Source organism: Nyctereutes procyonoides, unplaced genomic scaffold, assembly GCF_905146905.1.
Source record: "Nyctereutes procyonoides isolate TBG_1078 unplaced genomic scaffold, NYPRO_anot_genome, whole genome shotgun sequence".
NCBI classification, from domain to species: Eukaryota; Metazoa; Chordata; class Mammalia; order Carnivora; family Canidae; genus Nyctereutes; species Nyctereutes procyonoides.
Genome location: NW_026575037.1, coordinates 13,776,771 through 13,797,746, shown reverse-complemented (window position 1 = coordinate 13,797,746; position 20,976 = coordinate 13,776,771). Strand labels below are relative to the sequence as shown.

The 20,976-nt window shown below is 38.8% G+C and overlaps 1 protein-coding gene across 3 annotated transcripts in view; it reads right to left on the bottom strand.

Annotated features, from left to right (window-relative positions):
- Positions 1-5,130: 5,130 nt before the first annotated feature.
- Positions 5,131-20,976, bottom strand: part of LOC129506065 (torsin-1A-interacting protein 2-like) — a 41,607-nt gene continuing 25,761 nt past the window's right edge. For all 3 annotated transcript variants that reach the window (XM_055319522.1, XM_055319521.1, XM_055319520.1), the window contains exons 2-5: positions 17,492-17,661; positions 14,590-15,108; positions 11,750-11,851; positions 5,131-8,843 (exon numbers count right to left, since the gene is read on the bottom strand). In XM_055319522.1, coding sequence (XP_055175497.1) covers positions 8,083-8,843; positions 11,750-11,851; positions 14,590-15,108; positions 17,492-17,516 — 1,407 coding nt within the window. In that variant the 5' untranslated portion in view covers positions 17,517-17,661 and the 3' untranslated portion in view covers positions 5,131-8,082. The remainder of the gene's footprint in view (positions 8,844-11,749; positions 11,852-14,589; positions 15,109-17,491; positions 17,662-20,976) is intronic.

The window sequence follows — 20,976 nt, the reverse complement described above, 5'->3', positions numbered from 1 at the left end:
AATCGATGGATACCCTGTCCCACCTGGCCAGCCTTTTCCTCAGAAGGAAGTTGAAAAACCTCCAGCTGTGACTCTGGGTTTGGGGGATGGGAAGGCGAGGGGCCTTATTCCACAACGGTAGGCAAGCCTTGCAATGAGGCCAAAGTTCTAAACCCCTAAGGGCCCTTTCTCATGACCCAGCCTCTCCTGACCCTTGCCCTGTCCCAGGTCCCTGACAATGATGATCTACTCATCCTATGCACGCATAGTTCATATCATGTTGGCCACCCTTGGGCAGCTGGGGCCCTCTAGGCCTGTGGAGCTAGAGCCCATCCCCAACTACCTGCATAGCCTCAAGGATGGAGGGAGCGCACCTGCCTGCTCAGGACATGGCTCTGGGGTAGCTGCTGAAACGAGCAAGTCAGTGCCCACGTGGACTTACTGTCCGCTGGGTTCCCGGGCTTCTGTAGAATCAGGGCTCCCAGGTATCTCTTATTGGAGGCTACCCTGGCCAACTGTTGATCCAACCCTGGCAAGGCATTACAGATGACTCCAGTTAGGCTTTCAGTGGTAATACGCACATTTGCATGGGTTAGGGCTTGGAATCCAGCAGTTGCCTTTAAGCTCAAGAGCCTGCTCTTAATACCTGAATTCTCTTCACACTGCCAGGTCTTGTTGGCTACACGGACCCTTGCATCCAAGCATGTGCATATGCATACTGTCTGCTGGCCTTTGGCAGCCTTAATGCTCCAGGCCTGTGGAGCTTTGGCCAGGCCCCAACAAACTGCATTGCCTCTAGGGGGGTAAGGAGCCCACCCAAAACCTCTCCGAGTTGGAGCATTACACTGGCAACAGTGAGCACTTATCTATTAGACTCTATTATGCCTTTTGGGGACTGGGCTGAGCAGTCATCAAGGTTCACAGGTGTCCCTTAGGAAGGGCACCCAGGCCATCCCGTGCTGCCAAACCCTGGAAAGGCAGCCCAGATTCCTTAAGCTCTGCCTTCAGGGGTAATATGTGAATTTGTGAGTTGAGGCTTGCAATATTCCCAACAGCCCCCTCTTGTTACCAGGCTTCTCCCAACGTCCTGTCAAGGGCCAGCGCATCCCTGACCTGTGTGGCCCACACAGGGGCAGTCTTGAGCAAGTAGGAGCCCTTCCTGGAATGTGGAGCTCAGACTGGTCCCCAGCCAAGTATGTAACATTCTGGTTGGAGGGAGACTACTCTTCAAAAATCTTTGTGAGGAGGCAGCTTTACACTGGCAACGTCTGTCCTCCTTCACACTGGCTACATGCTGGAGTCCCTGGCTTTTACAGCTTTACAGGCTCCAGATGGCTCTTCGTGAAGGAGACCCCCAGTGAGTCAGCCAGGACCAATCCTGGTAAGGCAGCCCAGAGTCCTGCAGTTTTGCCTTCAAGGAAAATATGCCCATTTGTATCTGTTAGAGCTTGGAAACAGGAAGATGCCATGGACCCCCCAAGAGCCTTCTCTGGACGGTAGATTCTCCTGACGTTGCCCAGTCCTGGTCCCTGGATTCTCTGATCTGTATGATCTGCATGTGTAGAGTATATACCCCATTAGCCACCCTTAGGCATCCTGGGTCTCTAGGCCTATGGAGCCACCGCCCATCCCTAACCACCTCCATGTAGTTTCAGGTGTAGAGTGAGCCCACCCACCATTTAGCATTCTGAGAGAGCTGCTGAAATGGGTGAGCCTGTCCCTTTTGGACTTACTATCTGCTGGTGTCCCAGGCTTCTGCCACAATCAAGGCTCCCAAGTGTCTCTTTACTGGAGGATACACAGACCAGCCCCTGACAAAGCAGTCCAGGATCCCCAGGGGAGCTTTGTGGGGGAATATGCACATCTGTGTAAGTTAGGGCGTGGAATTAGCCAGATGTCTTGGATATATGAAACCCCACTGCCAAGCCTGGCCTAACCCTACACTTGGTGTGTGCCAGGTACCTGACTACCTTGACTGCCATGGACTGTGCATGCAGAGTAGGAGGCTTGTCAGCCAAACTTGGGCAGCCGGAACTCTCCAGGACTGTGGAGTTCAGGCCCATCCCTAGCCACCCGCATAGCCTCAAGGGTGGAGGGATCCCACCTGAAAATCGCTGAGGCATCAGCTAAAATGTATGACAGTCCCCTCGTGGACTGGCTGGCTGTTGGGGTCCTGGGCCTCTGCTGTAATCAAGGCTCTCAGATGTCTTATTGGAAGATACCCTGGCCAGGCCTTGAAATCTGGCCCTGGCAAGGCGATCTACACTCTTCTAGCTTTGCCTTCAGCAGGAATATGCACATTCATATAGAGATCAGTTAGATGCCATGGATCCCCAAGAGATCCCTCTTGAGATATGGTTCTCCTGACATTGTCCAATTCCAGGTTCTTGGCTGCCCTAATCAGTGCAGACCCTATCAGCGGTCCTTCCCAACCATCTGCATGGCCTCCAGAGCAGAGGGAGCGCCCCTCGAAACCTGAGGGAACAGTTTTAAACTGGCAACAGTCCCCATTTGGACTGGATGCCTAATGGTATCCTGGGTTTCTCCAGGAATCCAAGATCCCAGGTGCCTCTCAGTGAAGGCTATCCCAGCCAGTTTGCTCATCCCACCTTGGCAAGGCAGTCCAGGTTCCTCTAGCTTTGCCCTCGGGACAATATGTATGTTACTGTAGGTTAAGGCTTAGAATTAGGGAGAGGCCTTGTAGCTCTCAACAACCCACTCTGAGCAACCATCACTCGGCACTGTGCCTGGCCCTTGCATGCACAGTTCACACCCCTATAGCCTGCCTGGGGCAGTGGAGGCCCTCCTGCCCCGTGGAGCACCAGTTGGTCTCTGACCATCTGTATTGCCTCCATGGTGGAGGGACCCCACCCCCTAAAATCTTTCTTAGGTTGTTGCTTCAAACTGGAGAAAGTCCCCATTTGCTGGCTGCCTGATGTGGTTTCAGGTTTCTCCAGCAATCCAGGCTCGCATGTATCTCTTATGGGGGATACCCAGGCTGGCCATCAGGCCTGCCTTATTAATGTTAATGCAGTACTAATTCCTCCAGCTTTCCCTTTAGGGCAAAATGTACATTTGCATAGGTTAGGATTTACAATTAGACAGATGCCATGAGGCCCCAAGAGCCTGCATTGTAGACCTGGCCTTTTCTACACTTGCCAGTTACAAGTTGCATGGCCTCCTTGACCTGCACAGCTCATACAGTACACACTGTTGGCCAAGTTCCGGCAGCTAGAGCTCCTAAGCTTGTGGAATTTGGGCCCATCCCCCACCACCACCTTTAAACTGGTAACATTAAGTCCTCATTTTGACTGCCTGCTTGACGGATCCAGGGCTTATCAGGCATCTAGGCTCCCAGGCATCTCTTAAGTGGAGGATATCCCAGCTGGCCTGCCTGGGCCTGTCCTGGCAAGATGGTTCAGGTTCTTTTCAGTTTTGCCTCCAGGGGTAATATGCATATTTGTCAAGGTTAGGGCTTGAAGTAAGGCAAATGCCATAAGCCCCCATGATGCATTTGTGAAATCTGGCTTCTCCCTACACTTGGCCTGTTCCATGCCCCTGTCTACAATGACTTGCATGACCCATGTATGTATCCTACACACCCTGTCAGCTGACCTCTGGCAGCCATGGTCCTGCAGGCCTGTAGAGCTCAGGCTGGTCCTCAACCACCTGGAAAGCCTACTATGGCAGGAGCCCACCCATGAAAATCATTGAGGCTGCTGCTCAAATCTGGCAACAGTCAATCCTCGTGTTGAAGTGCGGGCCCCATGTGGTCCCCGACTTCTATAGCAACCAAGCCCCTCAGGTGAATATATTGCCAGGCCACCTCTGCAGGCCTTGTCCCGGCAACAAAATCCCAATATATCCAGCTCTGCCTTAAGGGCAAATAGATGCCTTTGTGCAGGTTAAGTTTTGAATTAGGCAGATGGATCCCTAGTAGCCTGCTCCTGTCATGTGGCCTCTAAGGACCCTTGCCCTGTCCTAGGTCCCTGGCTAAATTGCAGTTGGCACATGGGCGGGCAGTCCCAGTCAGCAAGCACCCCCTCAGGCCCTGGGATGTTGATGCCCTCAAGGCCTTGGTGCTCTGGACCTCAACCACTTTAATGGCCTCCAGGGTAAAGGGAGCCTACCCTCCAAAACTCTTGAGGCAGTACCTTCAAACTGAGGACAGTCCCTATTTGGACCAGCTCCTCAATGGAACCCCAAGCTTTCCCACCAATGAAGCCTCCTAGGTGTCTCTTACTGTAAGATATCCTGGCCAACTAGCCTGGCCCTGCCATGGCAAGGCACCACAAATTCCTCTAGCTTGGTCTTCATGGGAATGTATACATTTGCGCAAGTTAAAGTTTGGGATTTGGCAGATGCCCCAAGGGTCTGCTCCTGTGATGCAAACTCTTCAGACACTTGTCTTGTTCCAGGTCTCTGGCTACCCTTATATGATCTATGCACACATAGCCTGCACCCACGCCGTCATCAAGTGATGTGTTTTACGGGCTCTGCAGGCCTGTAGAACTCATACCAATCTCCCAACAGTTGCAGAAACTCACTGTGGAAAGAGCCCATCCCTGGGAATTTTTTCTGTGGCAGCAGCTTCTAATGGGTGCCAGTCAGTCCCTATTTTGGCTGGTGGCATGATGGGATAGCAGACTTTTCTGGCAATCAGGGCTACCAAGTGATTTACTTATTGGTGATTATGACAAAAGAAATGATAGAAGATATTTAAAAATGGTTTCTTCATCTTGCTATTTCTAAATACTTCTCTACAAATAAACTATGTGTGGTTATGTTTTATTCTCATTAAATGATAACTCTAATGGGATATGTTTTCTATTTAACATTAGTTTTTGAAACGTTAGACATCTACATAAGCTACATAAAAATTTTGGTCAGGTACATGCAAATATAGTCCCAGTGAAGATCACCTTGCTGTATTATTATCACTTTCACATACTCTGCTTGTTATATTTTAACATCAGTTCTCATTATGCTTACTGTCTTTAATGGATAAAAGTGTAACTCAAACAATTAAAAACTGTGAAAGGGTCAAAAACATTGCAGCAGCTAGCACTTTCAACCAGGTCATTAGCTGGAGGATGATAGGTCACAGGCCTGCTGAGCCCAACCATAAAGCTTGGAGGCTTTCAAACAAAATACATTTAAGCTATTTTATTGATTTAAAAGATACAAAAGGAAACAACAGCATTAATTTTTTTAGCCATAGGAATCCCCTGAAACTTCTCTGCCAACTCTTCAAAACTAACTGAGAAACTTAAAACTACCTCACAGGAGAAAAAAAACTCCAAAGTCCAGTGTCTGGACTGATTCTACACCAGTGTCTGATTCTACACCAGTTTCTTCTGGAACTCTGATATCACTCAGGAAGCAACTTATATTAATGCAGAATGTAATTACAATTTTTCTGTGATAATAATTAAACAGTTATGTATGGTATCATGTATGATATCCTATGCCCATGAGTCACTATTCTAAAAAAAAAAAACAAAACCGCAAAAGTAATGAAAGATGAAATCCCAGATACGCAAAAGAAAATCTGTAAACTTGAAAAAAAAAAAAAGAAATAACTGAATAGAAATTAATGTTAAGCATACATTAGATAATACATTTTAATTATTTGTACATTTAAAAAATATAAAGTTTTATGCTTTAAAAATAATCATTTTATTCATGAATAGACCCAAAACTAATAAACTGCTTCTTTTTAATATAAGTTTTGAAATAGTGGATAGAAAACTGACAACAGTTTCAGCTGATTGCACTTATACATGAAAGGAAAAGTGTTTTTTTTTTTAACAAAGGCTAAACATTAAAAGAAAAAGTGCCAGTTTACAATCTTTTTCTAAATTATATTGAAAGAAAATGATAAAAAATCATATTCAACTGAATGAAGAAACAAAAATGTTTTTCTCATCTGTGATCTGAGACACTGGTAGATTGGGTATGCACATTTCATACTGGTTCTTCATAGATCTGAGGTAGCACAGGTCAGCAGGCCAACAGAACAAGTCTACAAGGCACCATTGGTTTTGTGTGACAGAATGCTAGCTGGCACCTGAGATCTAGAAATACAGGAAAAAATTCAAATACGGTATATACATTTTTCTTCAATTTCCTCTGATTCTGTATTGGATTGATACTGATATTATATTTACTATGCTCTGTCCTTTTGTTCAGGCAGGTCTTTACTCAAATCTATTTGAAAGATTCCTTCACAAAGTCACAAACGAAAACAGTTCTTTTAGGTATGCCCTACACTCAACTGACCACCACTTAAGGCCTTGGATAGAACAGATGTATGTGTCTTTCCTGTGACAGATATTTTCCAATAGATTCTTCCCCCATGTCTTTATAATCTCTTTTTAGGTATCAGTAAAGATCCCTGTATCTTCCCAATGTTTCCAAAAAGCTTTTCATGTTTTAATCATGTGACTTCTGATTAAAACATGAAAAGCTTTTTGGAAACACGGGAAAGATACACACACACACACACACACACACACACACACACACACACTATACATACATATTCTGCTCTCACAGCAGCAGAGAAGCCAAAAACTAGTTGAGATATTCCAAGATCATGGTGATGGTTCCACGTCATGGAACAGACCCTTTATACAATTTTACTAGAGTTCTGCCTTCAGAGCTGCAATGCAAATTAACAACTACTGTCTCCATCAACACTGTTCTCAATCTTTCTCATAATCACAGAACACGGTCCAACATTTACTATTGGGCATTCAAACCTCTTAGAATCTATTCACCATGTCTGCTTCCTTTTAGGAAGTATAGTGTCTCTTGGATTTCTTTAATTGTTAACCTACTGTTGTTTTCAACTATCTAGTCAACAAATGAGCTGCATTTATATGTTCCATCACTGTGTAACAAGTAGATAGCATGGTGAAGTTATGCTACTGTACCCAGATAAAATCTACTATTCAATTAGTTATTAAAATCTGTTCTGCTTAAATGGCACTCAAACTCTCATCCGAGACAATTATAAAATTCCATTCAGGGGAGACAGAAATGATGATTAACAGAAATTAACAAAAGCATCAGAAATATACTCAGCAAATACCAGTTTATACATTCTGCTGTTCATCTTTATGTCTTTATCTTTTATAAATAGCATGTCTGTATAATAAACCTATTATTTCATCTTCTAACTCATAAGTTTTAATATATTATTTTTCTCCCCTTATTCCTATCTTCTAATGCTTTTTTCACTTAATCAATGATTCTCAAATTTCATTATCAGGAGAACTCTTTGCTCCAATTAAATCTTATGGAGACTCCCACTATATAGAGCAGTCAAAAGCGAAATGCTCTGATAAAAAGGGGAGGGTTGTCAGTAGACACAGCTTAGAAACCACTGCTCTAAAGCATTCAAGAAAGCTGAAGTAAAGATATGGTCCATTGGAATTGCTTCATTTCCAATGATTACAAATAATTTCCTCCTTGTTTCCAATTTTTAAGAACATTTCTTGAGGATAGTTGCTTTTACACCTCAGCCCATTAACGGAATAAAAGCACAGTGCCTTACATATAGCTAAGTATTTGAATTCACATTTCTTTTTATACTGTTAAAAATGCAAATTAGTATAAGATATAATCCCATGACTAGGTTATTAAAATCAGTTTAAAAAATACTTAACGTGATAGAAAAAACATTTTTTAAATTACCATTGCTTCATAAAATTGTAATTACTCTAGTCCAAGTCCAAACACTAGCCAAAAGGCTCCTTAGACTCTGAAACAAAAATCACTGTAGTCATTCTGAGAAGATTTTATCTCCCATGTAATGATTCTGTTGCTATATTTTTAGATTTAAATAAAAAAAAAGAGCCTCAATTACATTTTTATGCATATTTTAAACCTGATTTACTTGAAAGGCCAGGAAAAAAAAAAGTCAAGTTTTGTCAAGCTTAGAAAGATTTTACAAAAGGTAAAAAAAATGAATTTTTTTCTCTAAAATAAGCTCATTTGTGCTTTCCAGGCTTTTCATCAACCTCCTTCCAGAGAAACAGGTTTATAAACTGACTTTTTAATAACTCCATGCCTTCAAAAACCAATTCTGTTCTTAACTTATAAAAGGCACCCCTGTTCTTCTATGCTCTTCACAGGCTGGACGGGCAGCACCAGGTGTGAAATGCGGCTCCAGAGCCCGCTCAATTTGTCAGAGTCCATGTGGTTGAAGGAGCGAGGAGTGTCAGAGTTGGTAAACCTGGCCCAGAGTAAATCTCTAACTTTTTCTTCAGTTTCCCTGGGGCCAACACTTGCTTCTAATGTTTTTTCCTCTAGGAGAACAGTCAGGACTAGGGCCACATCTTTGAAGGCAGCATTCTCATGGTCACAATACTTATAGAAGATCAAGGTAGAACCTGCAGGAAGGGATTCAAAGTGGTGTACCACGGCAGCCTTCTGGCCATTCTCAAATCCCGAGCTCAGCTCCACATCAACCAAGTGCTTGACTGTGTCACTGTCCTGCAAGGTTCTTCCAGTCCCATCAATTTGAATGGCAGAGACTTTCTGGAAGGAGGTGTAGGCATCTGCCACGAGGTGGCTCAGGCACTTCAGGGTCTCTCTTCCCTCTTGAGCTGCTGTAAATATGATGGTGGCTGGCTCAGTAGGGTTTGAAGCATTGAGGTGCTTCTGGAGAAATTTACGTCCTCTCTGCCATAAGAAGGAACTCTGGCCTGGAAATTTATCTTTCAATTGGCTGAACTGAACCAAAAAGGCCTCCAAAGCTGGATTTTTGGGCACTTGCTGGGCTGGAGAGGAATAGAAGCTATTAACACAACTTAGCAAAAAAAGTGTCATAACCAGGAAGCCAAAAAAGATGGAGCCTGTCAGAGAATGGGAAAATAAAACACAAAATTAGAACATAGATCAGAAAATAAACCTGGGGAAAAATTAAAACGAGTTAGATTTTACTAGTTGTGGTGAGTTTGTCTATATCCTTTAAAGTTTGAGATATTAATTAAGGTCCACCAGAAACACTTCTTCTCTATTATCTTAATTATTTGAAGTTACAGTATTTTTGTTAAAAGGTAAAAGCTAAGTTTATGTATTTGTTGCTGTAACTAATAATGTGATTTAGAAATAAACTATTGCAATAGTCTTTCACCTTCTCAAAGTACCTAATACCTACAATGGGCCATTTTTTCTGAAAGGGTCAAAATGTAAAAAATGCCCTTTGAGAAGTTAATACTCTGTAATTAAAAAGCAGTTTTAGTTTCTTATTTATGGAAAGCCCTTCCTCCTATGGGAATTCCCATTTTTGTTAAGGATGGCAAAATATCTGCCAGACCCCTAAAGGAAAATCCTTCAAACTCTATTGCTCTCTTTTACTATTACTTATTACCAAACGTTTAAAAAAATACATTTAAAAAAAGTCGCAGTAATTAGACAAAAAAGAAATAAAAGGCTTTCAAATTGGTAAGAAGTAAAACTTTCACTATTTGCAGAAGAAACAATACTCTATACAGAAAACCCTAAAGGTACTACCAAAAACTACCAGAACTCATAATTGAATTCAGTAAAGTTGCTGGATACAAAATCAATGTGCAGAAATCTGTTGTATTTGTGTATACTAATAAGCAGCAGAAACAGAAATCAAGAAAACAATCCCATTGACACACCAAAAATAAGAAGATACTTTGGAATAAACCTAACCAAAGCAGTGAAAGATCTATACTCTGAAAACTAAAGAACACTGATGCAAGAAACTGAAGATGACACAAAGAAATGGAAAGACATTCCACGCTCACGGACTGGAAGAACAAATATCATAAAAATGGCTACACTACCCAAAGTATTTTACAGATTTAATGCAACCCCTAACAAAATATCAACACTATTTTTTACAGAACTAGAACAAATCATCCTAAAATATATATGGAACCACAAAAGACCCTGAACTGCCAAAGCAATTTTGAAAAAGAAAAGCAAAGCTAGAGGTATTATAATTCCAGACTTCCAGGTATATTACAAAGTGGTAGTAATCAACCAGTATCATACTGGCACAAAAACAGATACACAGATCAATGGAACACAAAAGAAAACCCAGAAATAAACCCATGACTATATGGCCAATTAGTCTTTGAAAAAGCAGGAAACAAAAATTCACTGGGAAAAAGTCTCTTCAACAAATGGCTGGGAAAACTGGACAGCTACATGCAAAAGAATGAAACTAGATCACTTTCTTACCATACATAAAAACACATTCAAAATGGATTAAAGACTGGGCAGCCTGGGTGGCTTAGTGGTTCAGTGCTGTCTTCAGCCCAGGGCGTGATCCTGGAGACCCGGGATCGAGTCTCACGTTGGGCTCCCTGCATGGAGCCTGCTTCTCCCTCTGCCTATGTCTCTGCCTCTCTCTTTCTCTCTCTCTCATGAATAAATAAATAATAAAATCTTAAAAAAAAAAAAAAAGAATTAAAGACCTAAATGTGAGACCTAAAACCATAAAGCCATAAAATCCTAGAAAACAACACAGGTAGTAAGGCCTCTGACATCGACTAGAACAACATTTTTCTAGATAGGTCTCCTGAAGCAAGGGAAATAAAAGCAAAAATAAACTATTGGGATTACATCAAAATAAAAAGCTTAGGCACAGCAAAGGAAACAATCAACAAAACTAAAAGGCAATCTACTGAATGGGAGAAGACATATGCAAATGACATATCTGATAAAGGGTTTGTATCAAAAATTTATAAAGACCTTACACAAATCAACACCCAAAAAACAAATAAATTAAACAATGGGCAGAAGAAATGAACAGATACTTCTGTTCATGTCAAAGAAGACATTTGGATGGCCAAGAGACACTTGCTCAACACCATTCCTCATCAGAGAAATGCAAATCAAACTACAAATAGGTTATCTATCACCTCCCACCTATCACAATGGCTAAATCAATAACACAAGAAACAATACATGCTGGTAGCATGTGAAGAAAGGAGAACCTTCCTGCACCATTGGTGGGAATGCAAACCGTTGCAGCCACTGTGAAAAACAATATGGAAGTTCCTCAAAAAGTTAAAAATAGAACTACCCTACCATCCAGTAATTGTGCTACTGGGTATTTACACAAAAAATACAAAAACACTAAGTCAGAAAGATATACGCAGCCCTATGTTTACTGCAACATTATTTACAACAGAGAAATTATAGAAGCAGCCCAAGTGTCCATCAGGAGATGAATGCATAAAGAAAATGTGGTAAACACACACACACACACACACACACACACACACACACACAAACATACAATGGAATATTAACCAACAAAATATGAAATCTTGCCATTTGAAACACGGATGGAGCTAAAGAATATAATGCTAAGTCAGTCAGTCAGAGAAAGACAATATATGATTTCAGTCATACGTGGAATTTAAGAAACAAGACAAATGAGTAAGGGAGAAAAAAGAGACAAACCAAGATCATAGACTCTTACCTACAGAGAACAAATTGATGGTTACCAGAAGGGAGAGGGCAGGGAGCTGGGTGAAACAGGTGATGGGGATTAAGGAGTGCACTTGTTGTGATGAGCACAGGGTGATGTATGGAATTGCTGAATCACTATATTGCACAGCTGAAACTAATATAACACCATGTATTAACTCTACTGGAATTAAAAGCATACAAAACAATGTTAAAACTGCTTAAATCTGCTAGTTTTCTAGGTGCTTTCTCTGAGGATTTCTGAATGTAAATCAACATTATAAAATAAGACCAATTTTGTTCTCACCATAATTCAAAAACTTCTTTGTATTCATCTTTCTTACGGTATCCAGTGCATTCTGTTTGTTTTCTTCCAATTCTTGTGTTTCTTGCTGATGACTTTCAGCTTCTAGGGGACAAAGGAACATTATTTTTAGACAATACACTAACGGGGTATCATATACTTTAAACCTCTTACCAAAGACTTACTAGACTGAGAGGATTACTATACTTTGTAAAAATCTTCTTATACAAAGCTAACTTTTTTTCCTGTCTTTTCCTTAAGGCTATTACTTTGATTCTACCTAGAAGAATAAAATGAAGTAGTGAAATTCATGTAAGGTTACTGTTGCTAAATTCACTATTTCCCACTGGCCCTTACATCAAGGACAAAGCAACAAGCATCCTAATATTGCAGCCAAACCTATCTACAATGTGTCTTGACAATGTACAAAATTAAAACGGGACTAAAGAAGTGTTAGCTAGGGGTACCTGGCTGGCTCAGTCAGTAGAGCATGCAACTCTTGATCTTAGGGTCATGAGTTCAAGCCCTATACTTGGCATAGAGGTTACTTCGAATAAATAAATGACAGCTATTTAAAAAATAAATAAAGCACACATAATAAAATGCTTTTTTTTTTTTTAAAAAAAAAGAAGCATTAGCTGTATGCTAGACTCAACATCATAAGGCAAAGACACTCTAATTTCAGGGTTCAAGTTATGTGACTCCTCAAGACCCCAAGTATACAAATAGCAGAGACTCTAAGTTTAGAGATAAGAGAGATTACTGTACAGTTACAGAACAGCTTACAAAAGCAAGTTTGAACCTCTTAGTGAAGGAAGTATAAAAAGCAAGGAATACCAAGTTAAGAAAACTTATGAACTACATAAAAATGTAGGTAGGGTGAGACATCAATCTTAAAAAATGTGTGAGTGAAAAGGAGGGCACTCTAAGTCACTCTACAGTCAAGGTGTGTGCTTACTGGAAAAATAACTCAAAATGGTATATGCTATTAACATAAAGAAGTAAGATCATCTCCATCTATAAAGGATTGTGGGGATCCCTGGGTGGTGCAGCGGTTTGGTGCCTGCCTTTGGCCCAGGGCGCGATCCTGGAGACCCAGGATCGAGTCCCACATCGGGCTCCTGGTGCATGGAGCCTGCTTCTCCCTCTGCCTATGTCTCTGCCTCTCTCTCTCTCTCTCTCTCTCTCTGTGTGTAACTATCATAAATAAATAAAAATTAAAAAAAATTATAAAGGATTGTGTATTTAGTCATATCACACCCCCCAAAAATAGGAATTTAAACTATCATATCGCAGAATATGAAAGGATCTTTAATATCACCCACTGTGGCTCCACCTTACCTATCATGGCAAAAGGTCCAGGGACATTAAGGGCTTTGCCCAAGGTCACATAAAGAGATGTAGCTAAACTGAGATTAGAACAAGGTTTCTCATCTGCTAGATCAGCATTCCATTATATTAAGTTACTGCCCACAGCTTGCACTTTTAAAATTGTATTTTCTTCCTCTATTCTTCCTCTATTCTATTAGAATACTCCATACAAATCACATTCATTTCATGTAACAACTATTCATAAAGTTGCTTCTCTATGCCAGGTGCCACAGAAACACAATGAATGGCAGAGACATAGTCATTGCTTTCAATGAAGTTAGACTATTCTAATGATTAGTGAATGAAACATATATTTGAAAAAAAAAAAGAAAAGAAACATATATTTGAGATCAGTCACTGATTTATAGCAAAACAGGAACTTCCTTCAAGCCCTTAGTCAAGTCCCTGATGAACAGAAAGTCTTAGATTTTATATCCCTTTGCACTTGGCAAATAGGCATTTAGAATGAGTTCTTCCAAGTACTTATAAAATACAAACCCATACATGCAATCATAGACAGAGAGAGCTGGGAGAGACCAGCTAGTTTATCTCTTATCCAACTTTTTCTTTTTTTAATTTTTTAAATTTTTTTATTTATTTATGATAGTCACAGAGAGAGAGAGAGAGAGAGAGAGGCGCAGAGACATAGGCAGAGGGAGAAGCAGGCTCCATGCACCGGGAGCCCGATGTGGGATTCGATCCTGGGTCTCCAGGATCGCGCCTTGGGCCAAAGGCAGGCGCCAAACCGCTGCGCCACCCAGGGATCCCTTATCCAACTTTTTCATTCTATAAATAGGAAACTGAAGTAACAGAAGTTAAGACACTTGCCTAAGGTCACCCAAGTTAGCAAGTGGTAGGGCCACAACTAGAATCCACCTCTCTTTTGAGTTCCAGTTAAGGACTTAACCACTATAACTATTATCTTCATAAGGGAAGACAGGATGCTTATTCACCTTAATAGACAAGTGGGGAAAATTATGTAAAGAGAAATTAACTGATTCACTTAAAGTCCTATAAAATGACTGAGTTAAGGGCACTGGACCACTGATGCTGGTTTTTAAATATACCCATCTCTAGATTTATGTGGCATTTAGTTTTCAAAAAGAAAAAATATTTTAAAAATGTTAAGTAAAAATATGCTCCAAAGAAAAAGCCAGAAGTGAAGTTTTAAAAAGTCATGTACCTCCTCCTTTTAAAAATTGTACATTACTACAAACAATAAGTAAATACAAATATTGTTTAAAAATGTGTTGGAAAAAAATAATGTGTTGGAAGCTACCTAAGTGGTGTAATGAGCTAGTCTAGCAGATGAAAAACCTCACTCTAATGTCAGCTGAGTCATATCTCTTTAAGTGACCTTGGGCAAGGCCCAAAGGCCTTGATCCTATGAAGAGAAATTCTCTAAAAAGAAGGACCCTGACCTATGCTTGTAATAGAGCAATACAAAACAGAAGTCCAATGGGCTCTCTCACCTGGTGCCTGCAGTCGCCTCCTCGCTGTACTCTGGCTCTCCGGTGCTGCAGGGGAATAAGCAGGGCTCTGGGTACCCTGAGGGTCTATGGCAGGTGGCTCCTGTAACACTCCAGGTTCGCTGTTCACTTCCTCAGGCAGGGCTGCAGAGCTGCTCCAGAAGAGTGCATCTTCTCTTCCTACCTTGTCATTTGGAGAACAGGTGGGTTCTGGATCCAAGGGTTTTTCACTTGGACTTTCCGAAGAGAGTTGATGTTCTTCTTCTTCATCCTGAAAACTCTGGTTGTTCTCATGTTCTGTTTTATCCTTTGGATAGTTCTCATAATTTGTTTCATCTGGACTTTCTGATAGATCATCTGTGTCTGTACTTCCTGGACCTACTGTTTCTACCTCTTGGTGAACTTTGTTAAGATCAGAGGCAAGGTCAGGGGTCTGAGCTTCTTTGGTGGTACTTGCTGGGACTGCGATCTCCTGTGCCTGAGAACTTATTGGCGGGTCATTTTTCAAATCCTTTTGAGAGACTATTGAGATAAAAATTTATAATTTTTATTGAAAAAAAATCCCAATTCTTTTTGTATTTTAACAAGATCCCTGATAAATAATAAGTAATATGTGTATAGATTTTTATGGTTTATAAGGCACTCTTCTTAAACATTATTTCTCTTGGTTTTCAGTAAAGCTGATTAAGACAAATTTATGTGTTAATAAATTTAACAAATAATACTAATTTAAAACTACTCTGAATGACAGAACCAATTTTTGATTGTATTAAAAATATCCTCTTCCCTAATAAAATAATGAATCTAGGCAGTAATTGTCAACAGCAACAAAACCACTATAAAAAAGCTAGTGAGAAATTTTATAATGAATCAATCAGATTGATAAAACTGTAGAACTGATCAATTGTAACATCACAGAAAGAGGGAAAACCAGACATTATTAACCTCCCAATTCAATGCAATGGGAAGTACATTATACCACCTATGAAGTATTCTTGCCAAACAACTGGTCAATCTGATCAAGATTCTAGAGGTATCAGTTTCCATGAAATATACAGAGGAATACATTAAATCATGCCTCAGACATATAATTGGTAAAACCTAGAATGTGAGAAATTCAAAGGGACAAGAGACTTTGGTTCCTTAATAACAGCAAAAAATAAAAACTAATGGCAATGAAAAGAAAAAAAAAAGAGAAAGGTTTCCAACATATTAAGAGAAACTTAAAGACATCAAATATATCAACAAAATGCAATGTGTGACCACACTGTTTAGATCTAATGTTGAACAAATTGTTGAAATATTTATGAGATAATCAGAGAATTTGAATGCCAGATATATACTACGGAATTACTGTTCATCTTTTAAGTACAATATATTGTGGGGATCCCGGGGTGGCACAGTGGTTTAGTGCCTGCCTTTGGCCCAGGGCGCGATCCTGGAGACCTGGGATCGAATCCCACGTCGGGCTCCCGGTGCATGGAGCCTGCTTATCCCTCTGCCTGTGTCTCTGCCTCTCTCTCTGTGTGTGACTATCATAAATAAATAAAAATTAAAAAAAAAAAGTACAATATATTGTGATAATTTTTTAAAACATCCTTTTAGAGACAAGTATCACATATTTATGGCTAAATTACATGTCTAGAATTTTCTTCAATTCAAGATTATGAGTGAAAGAAGGGAGACTACGGATGAAACAATATGTTGACAGCAGATGAAGCCATTTTATGGGTACATGAGATCCATTTCATTTCCTTCTATACTATCATGAATGTTTGACATTTTCTATAATAATGCTTTAAAAGAGAGCAACCTAAAAGATCAATCAAATGCAGTGAGTGGCCCACTATAAAGAAGAAAAAAAAGCAAAACCCTGTGAAGGAAAAAAACATTAGGGAGGACAAAAAAGATTTGAGACAAGTGGAAAAATGTGCATTCTGATTAAATATTAAAAAAACAGTATTAATATTTTTTCAGGTGTGATGCTATTTGGTTACTTTAAAAAAAAATCTATCTTTAAGAGATGTAAACTAAAGTATCTAACAACAAAATGATTTAATGTCTTCTTGCCTGCCTGGAATATTTAAATGGAAATCCAAGGCATTAAATCTAACTTTCAGTTATAACCTATGTTATGTTGAAGTCACTATACTGTACACTTGAAACTAGTATTACATTGTATTTTAATGAACTAGAATTTAAATAAAAACTCTAAAAAAAGGAATTAAATGTTGAGTACGTGGGAATTCATTATAGCGCTCTCCTATATATTTTAAAATATCCTTAAATAAAAGGTTTAAGTAAATATGCCCTCTTCTGAAATATATACTTCCTATTCTATTTTATATCTCCTACATATATATACAAGATGAAAAATTTAAATTTCCTTTTTCCCTATAATTCAAAGATCTCTAAATAGATGGCACATTACTTTTTTTTTATTTTTAAAAATATAGCTCTACACTTGACGGGATGAGCACTGGGTGTATTCTGTATGTTGGTAAATTGAACACCAATAAAAATTAATTTATATAAAAATAAAAGAAATAAAAAAAATAAAATGATTCACTTTATTAAAAAAAATATAGCTCTAAAAAAATAAAAATAAAAATATAGCTCTAAAAATTGGTCCCTAAGATGCATATATTTTTTCAATACTACAGGTTTTGAATTAATACTACTGGAGTCTCTAAAACATTAATCTTCCTCACAATTCGAATCTGACATAATGGTGGACTTCAGTAAATACAAGAGTAAGAATAATCATAACAAACTAATCAATTAAGCTAGCTTCTTTTTTACTTCCAAACTTCAAGCTTCCGTCATTTGAGGTCTTCTCTTAGCACAGCTCTAGATTCCTACAGCACAAATATGGAAAAATCCGTGCTGTACAGACTAGTCTTACCCTCTGCAGGATCCCTGTCAGCCATGTTTGTGGTCTAGCTCTTCAGACTTTGGGATACTTTTTGTTAGTGTCTGGTTTTTCTTGTGAAGAGGTCTTGTTTTCTTCTTGTCCCAAGTCCCAACAGACTCATGCTTCCCGCGGACCCAGGAAATAAGGCATATATACAGTGACTAAAATAAAATGAAAAAAATTAAATGATTTTTTAATTCATACATGGAAGAAATGCCAATTTCAGGTTCATTTACTCAATCTATTTAGTTTGAGTAATAGTTCCTGTTTGAAACTTTTCTAGTGAAAAAGAAATGTTTTCTGGCTTTGGTGAGGATCTTCAAATCCTTGACTACAAATAGAAAAAAGGCTTCAGATTATTAATCTTGCATGGATGCCATAATCGAATACATTCCATTGTGTTGAAAGGATGGAAAATGCCAAATGACCAGAATCTTAAAGACGACGTCTTTGAAAATGGAATAAAAAGTAACCGAAGAGTAAAAATTTAAGTCATTGCTCAATTAATTACTACAGATTTCCTTTATGTCAATTTCTATCCCATATAAATCTCTCATCCTACCAGCAGCTTCCACTTATCATGACTAAGTAACAATGAACAGAGAGTATAGTACATCTACAAACTAAGGTAGCTGCCTTCGTATCAGAAGGAAACACACATTTGGAGTTTCATCACTGCCGTCTTACTGTGGTTTCCCTTATTCTTTCTAGATGTCTTCAAGGCCTTTCCATGTAGTGTTCAAAAAAGACTAATGTACAAATTATTATGAACTACATACAAAAGGAATCAAAGTCAGAAGCAATTATTAATAAAACATTCTATCATTTTACATATAGTTAAATCATATTTTTTGTCAGGAACAATAATACCTAAAGTTACTTAACTTTCCTTATCTCTAAAAATGATTGAGGACTGCTATGAGTATTAAATACAAAAGTATATGTGAAAGAGGTTTGGAAAGGGTCATTATTTTTGATAGCCCCATTGAGAGGCTAGCCAACTAAACTTTGTCTTTTTCATAGCACTCTTCTGGAAAATTTAATTTTACAAGTTAAAAATCTTAATCCCAAATGCCAGGCTTAATGCCTAATGTAAAGGAAGAACTCCCTATTTAAATTTAAAAGAATATGAGTAAATAAACGTATGTATGAATGTATAGAGTGGTGCCAATTATAAATGTGAAGAGAAGTTAAAAAAAAAGGGCTCCTTCTGCTGGTATGAACATTCAGGAACAGGTCTAAGATTTGGAGAGTTTCTGGTCACTCTTTTATCTTCTTCAATCTCCTGAGAATGGACTTCCAACACTCCTTTGCATTACCATATGTTCCAATGAGGGTTTCTCTCCTATCCTAGTTTATGATAGAAAATTAAAAAGTGGGATCCCTGGGTGGCGCAGCGGTTTGGCGCCTGCCTTTGGCCCAGGGCGCGATCCTGGAGACCCCGGATCGGGTCCCACGTCGGGCTCCCGGTGCATGGAGCCTGCTTCTCCCTCTGCCTGTGTCTCTGCCTCTCTCTCTCTCTGTGTGTGTGACTATCATAAATAAATAAAAAAAAAAAAATAAAAAAAAAAAAAAAGAAAATTAAAAAGTCCCCAGTCTTTTTCAGATCTCTTAATACAATATTTTTCTGCCAGCCCAAACCAAGAAAACAATAGGTACAACTTTCCTATGCACCAGTGACAAAAATTTTAGAAAGGGTACTATTCATAATAACTATAAGGAATCTCATAATAAAAACTAAAATGTACCTGGTAATAAATCTAACAACAGATATGCAACTTTAGAGTGGCGTGAATTTTATGGTATGTAAATAATACCTCAGTAAAGCTGTATTTTTAAAAAAAAAGAACTTTAGGAAGAAAAGAATAAAACTTTATTGAAGGATTTTAAAAAAGACCTAAGTAGGGAATCCCTGGGTGGCTCAGCAGTTTAGCGCCTGCCTTTGGCCCAGGGCATGATCCTGGGGTCCCGGGATCGAGTCCTACATAGGGCTTCATGCATGGAGCCTGCTTCTCCCTCTGCCTGTGTCTCTAGGCCTCTCTCTTTCTCTCTCCCTGTCTCTCATGAATAAATAAATAAAATCTCTAAAAAAAATAAAAATAAAAATGAATTAAAAAGACCTAAGTAGAGGTATATGTCATGTGCAGAGACAGTAAGACTCTATAAACCACTGATGTCAATTCTCTCCACATTAATCTATAGATTCATTGTAAACTGAAACAAAATTGCAAGAGAATTTTTTTATTGTTGTAGGTTTCTTAGAGAATGGACAAGCTAACCCTAAAATTCACAAAGAGCAGTAAAGGATTAAAAGAGTTAAGATAATTCTAAAGGAAAAATAAAAATACAATTCTGAAGGAGAGGAGCTATCTTTGCCAGATATATTAAGACTTATTATAAACTTATAGTAAATAAAAACAAAAGGGCAATGGTGCAAGAACAAAATATACAGAAAGAGAGCCAGGAAATACATGCACACACACATAAAGGAAACCAGCTAAGTGACCAAAGGGCAAGAATGGATTAATGAGTGGTTTGAGGACAGGTGACAATTCAAATGGAGAAAAAAATCAGATTTCTACTTGCCACCTGACACAAAAATCAATTCCAGATTAAAGACCTAAGTGTAAAAAGCAAAACTTTCAATTTTTAGAAGAACATATTAAATATCTTTACAATCTCAAAGTTCTCTTAAATAACATATAAAATACACAAACCATAAGGGGAAAATTTGACAAATGTGATCACATTTTTTAAATGTTAATTTCTATAAAAATCAAAGTTAAAACTGACTAAAAAAATATCAGCAACACATATAATCAGCAAGGGATTAATATCCAAAATACATAAAGACTCCCCAAACCAGTAAGAGGCAGTTAATATCATGAAAAAGTAAGTGGGCAAAAGAGTTTAAGAGTTCTAACAAACTATGAAAACAAAGAGGAAACCTAATGGTCTAATGAATCAATAAGAAGAATGGTCAATGAAATGCAAAACAAATTAATGATGACATACAATAGCATTTTACAACCACTGATTGGCAAAAATTTGTAAGTCGGGCAATATCAACTGTTGGTGAGGATTTGGATATACAGAGTTCTTAAGCCCCAACAGCAATAAGGTAAACTGTTACTACAACTTTGTAGAGCAATACAGCAATATCTGGTGAAGTTAAGATATTCATGTTCTACAAATTGTCAATGTTACATTAGATATATGCCTTAGAGAAACTTTCCCTCCAGCACCCACCGATGTTTGTGGCAGCATTGTTTAAAATGAGGAAAAAATGAGAAAACCACCTAAATGTCAGTTAATAAGGAAGTGGATTTTTTAAAATTGTGGCATATTCTTACCATGTAATATATATGGCAACTAAATGAATTACATCTCAAAAATCTGTAAAAGGACATTAGAAATTTTATATACAATTTAAGAAACAAATTTATACTACAGTGATTCAAAAGAAGTGAAAATGG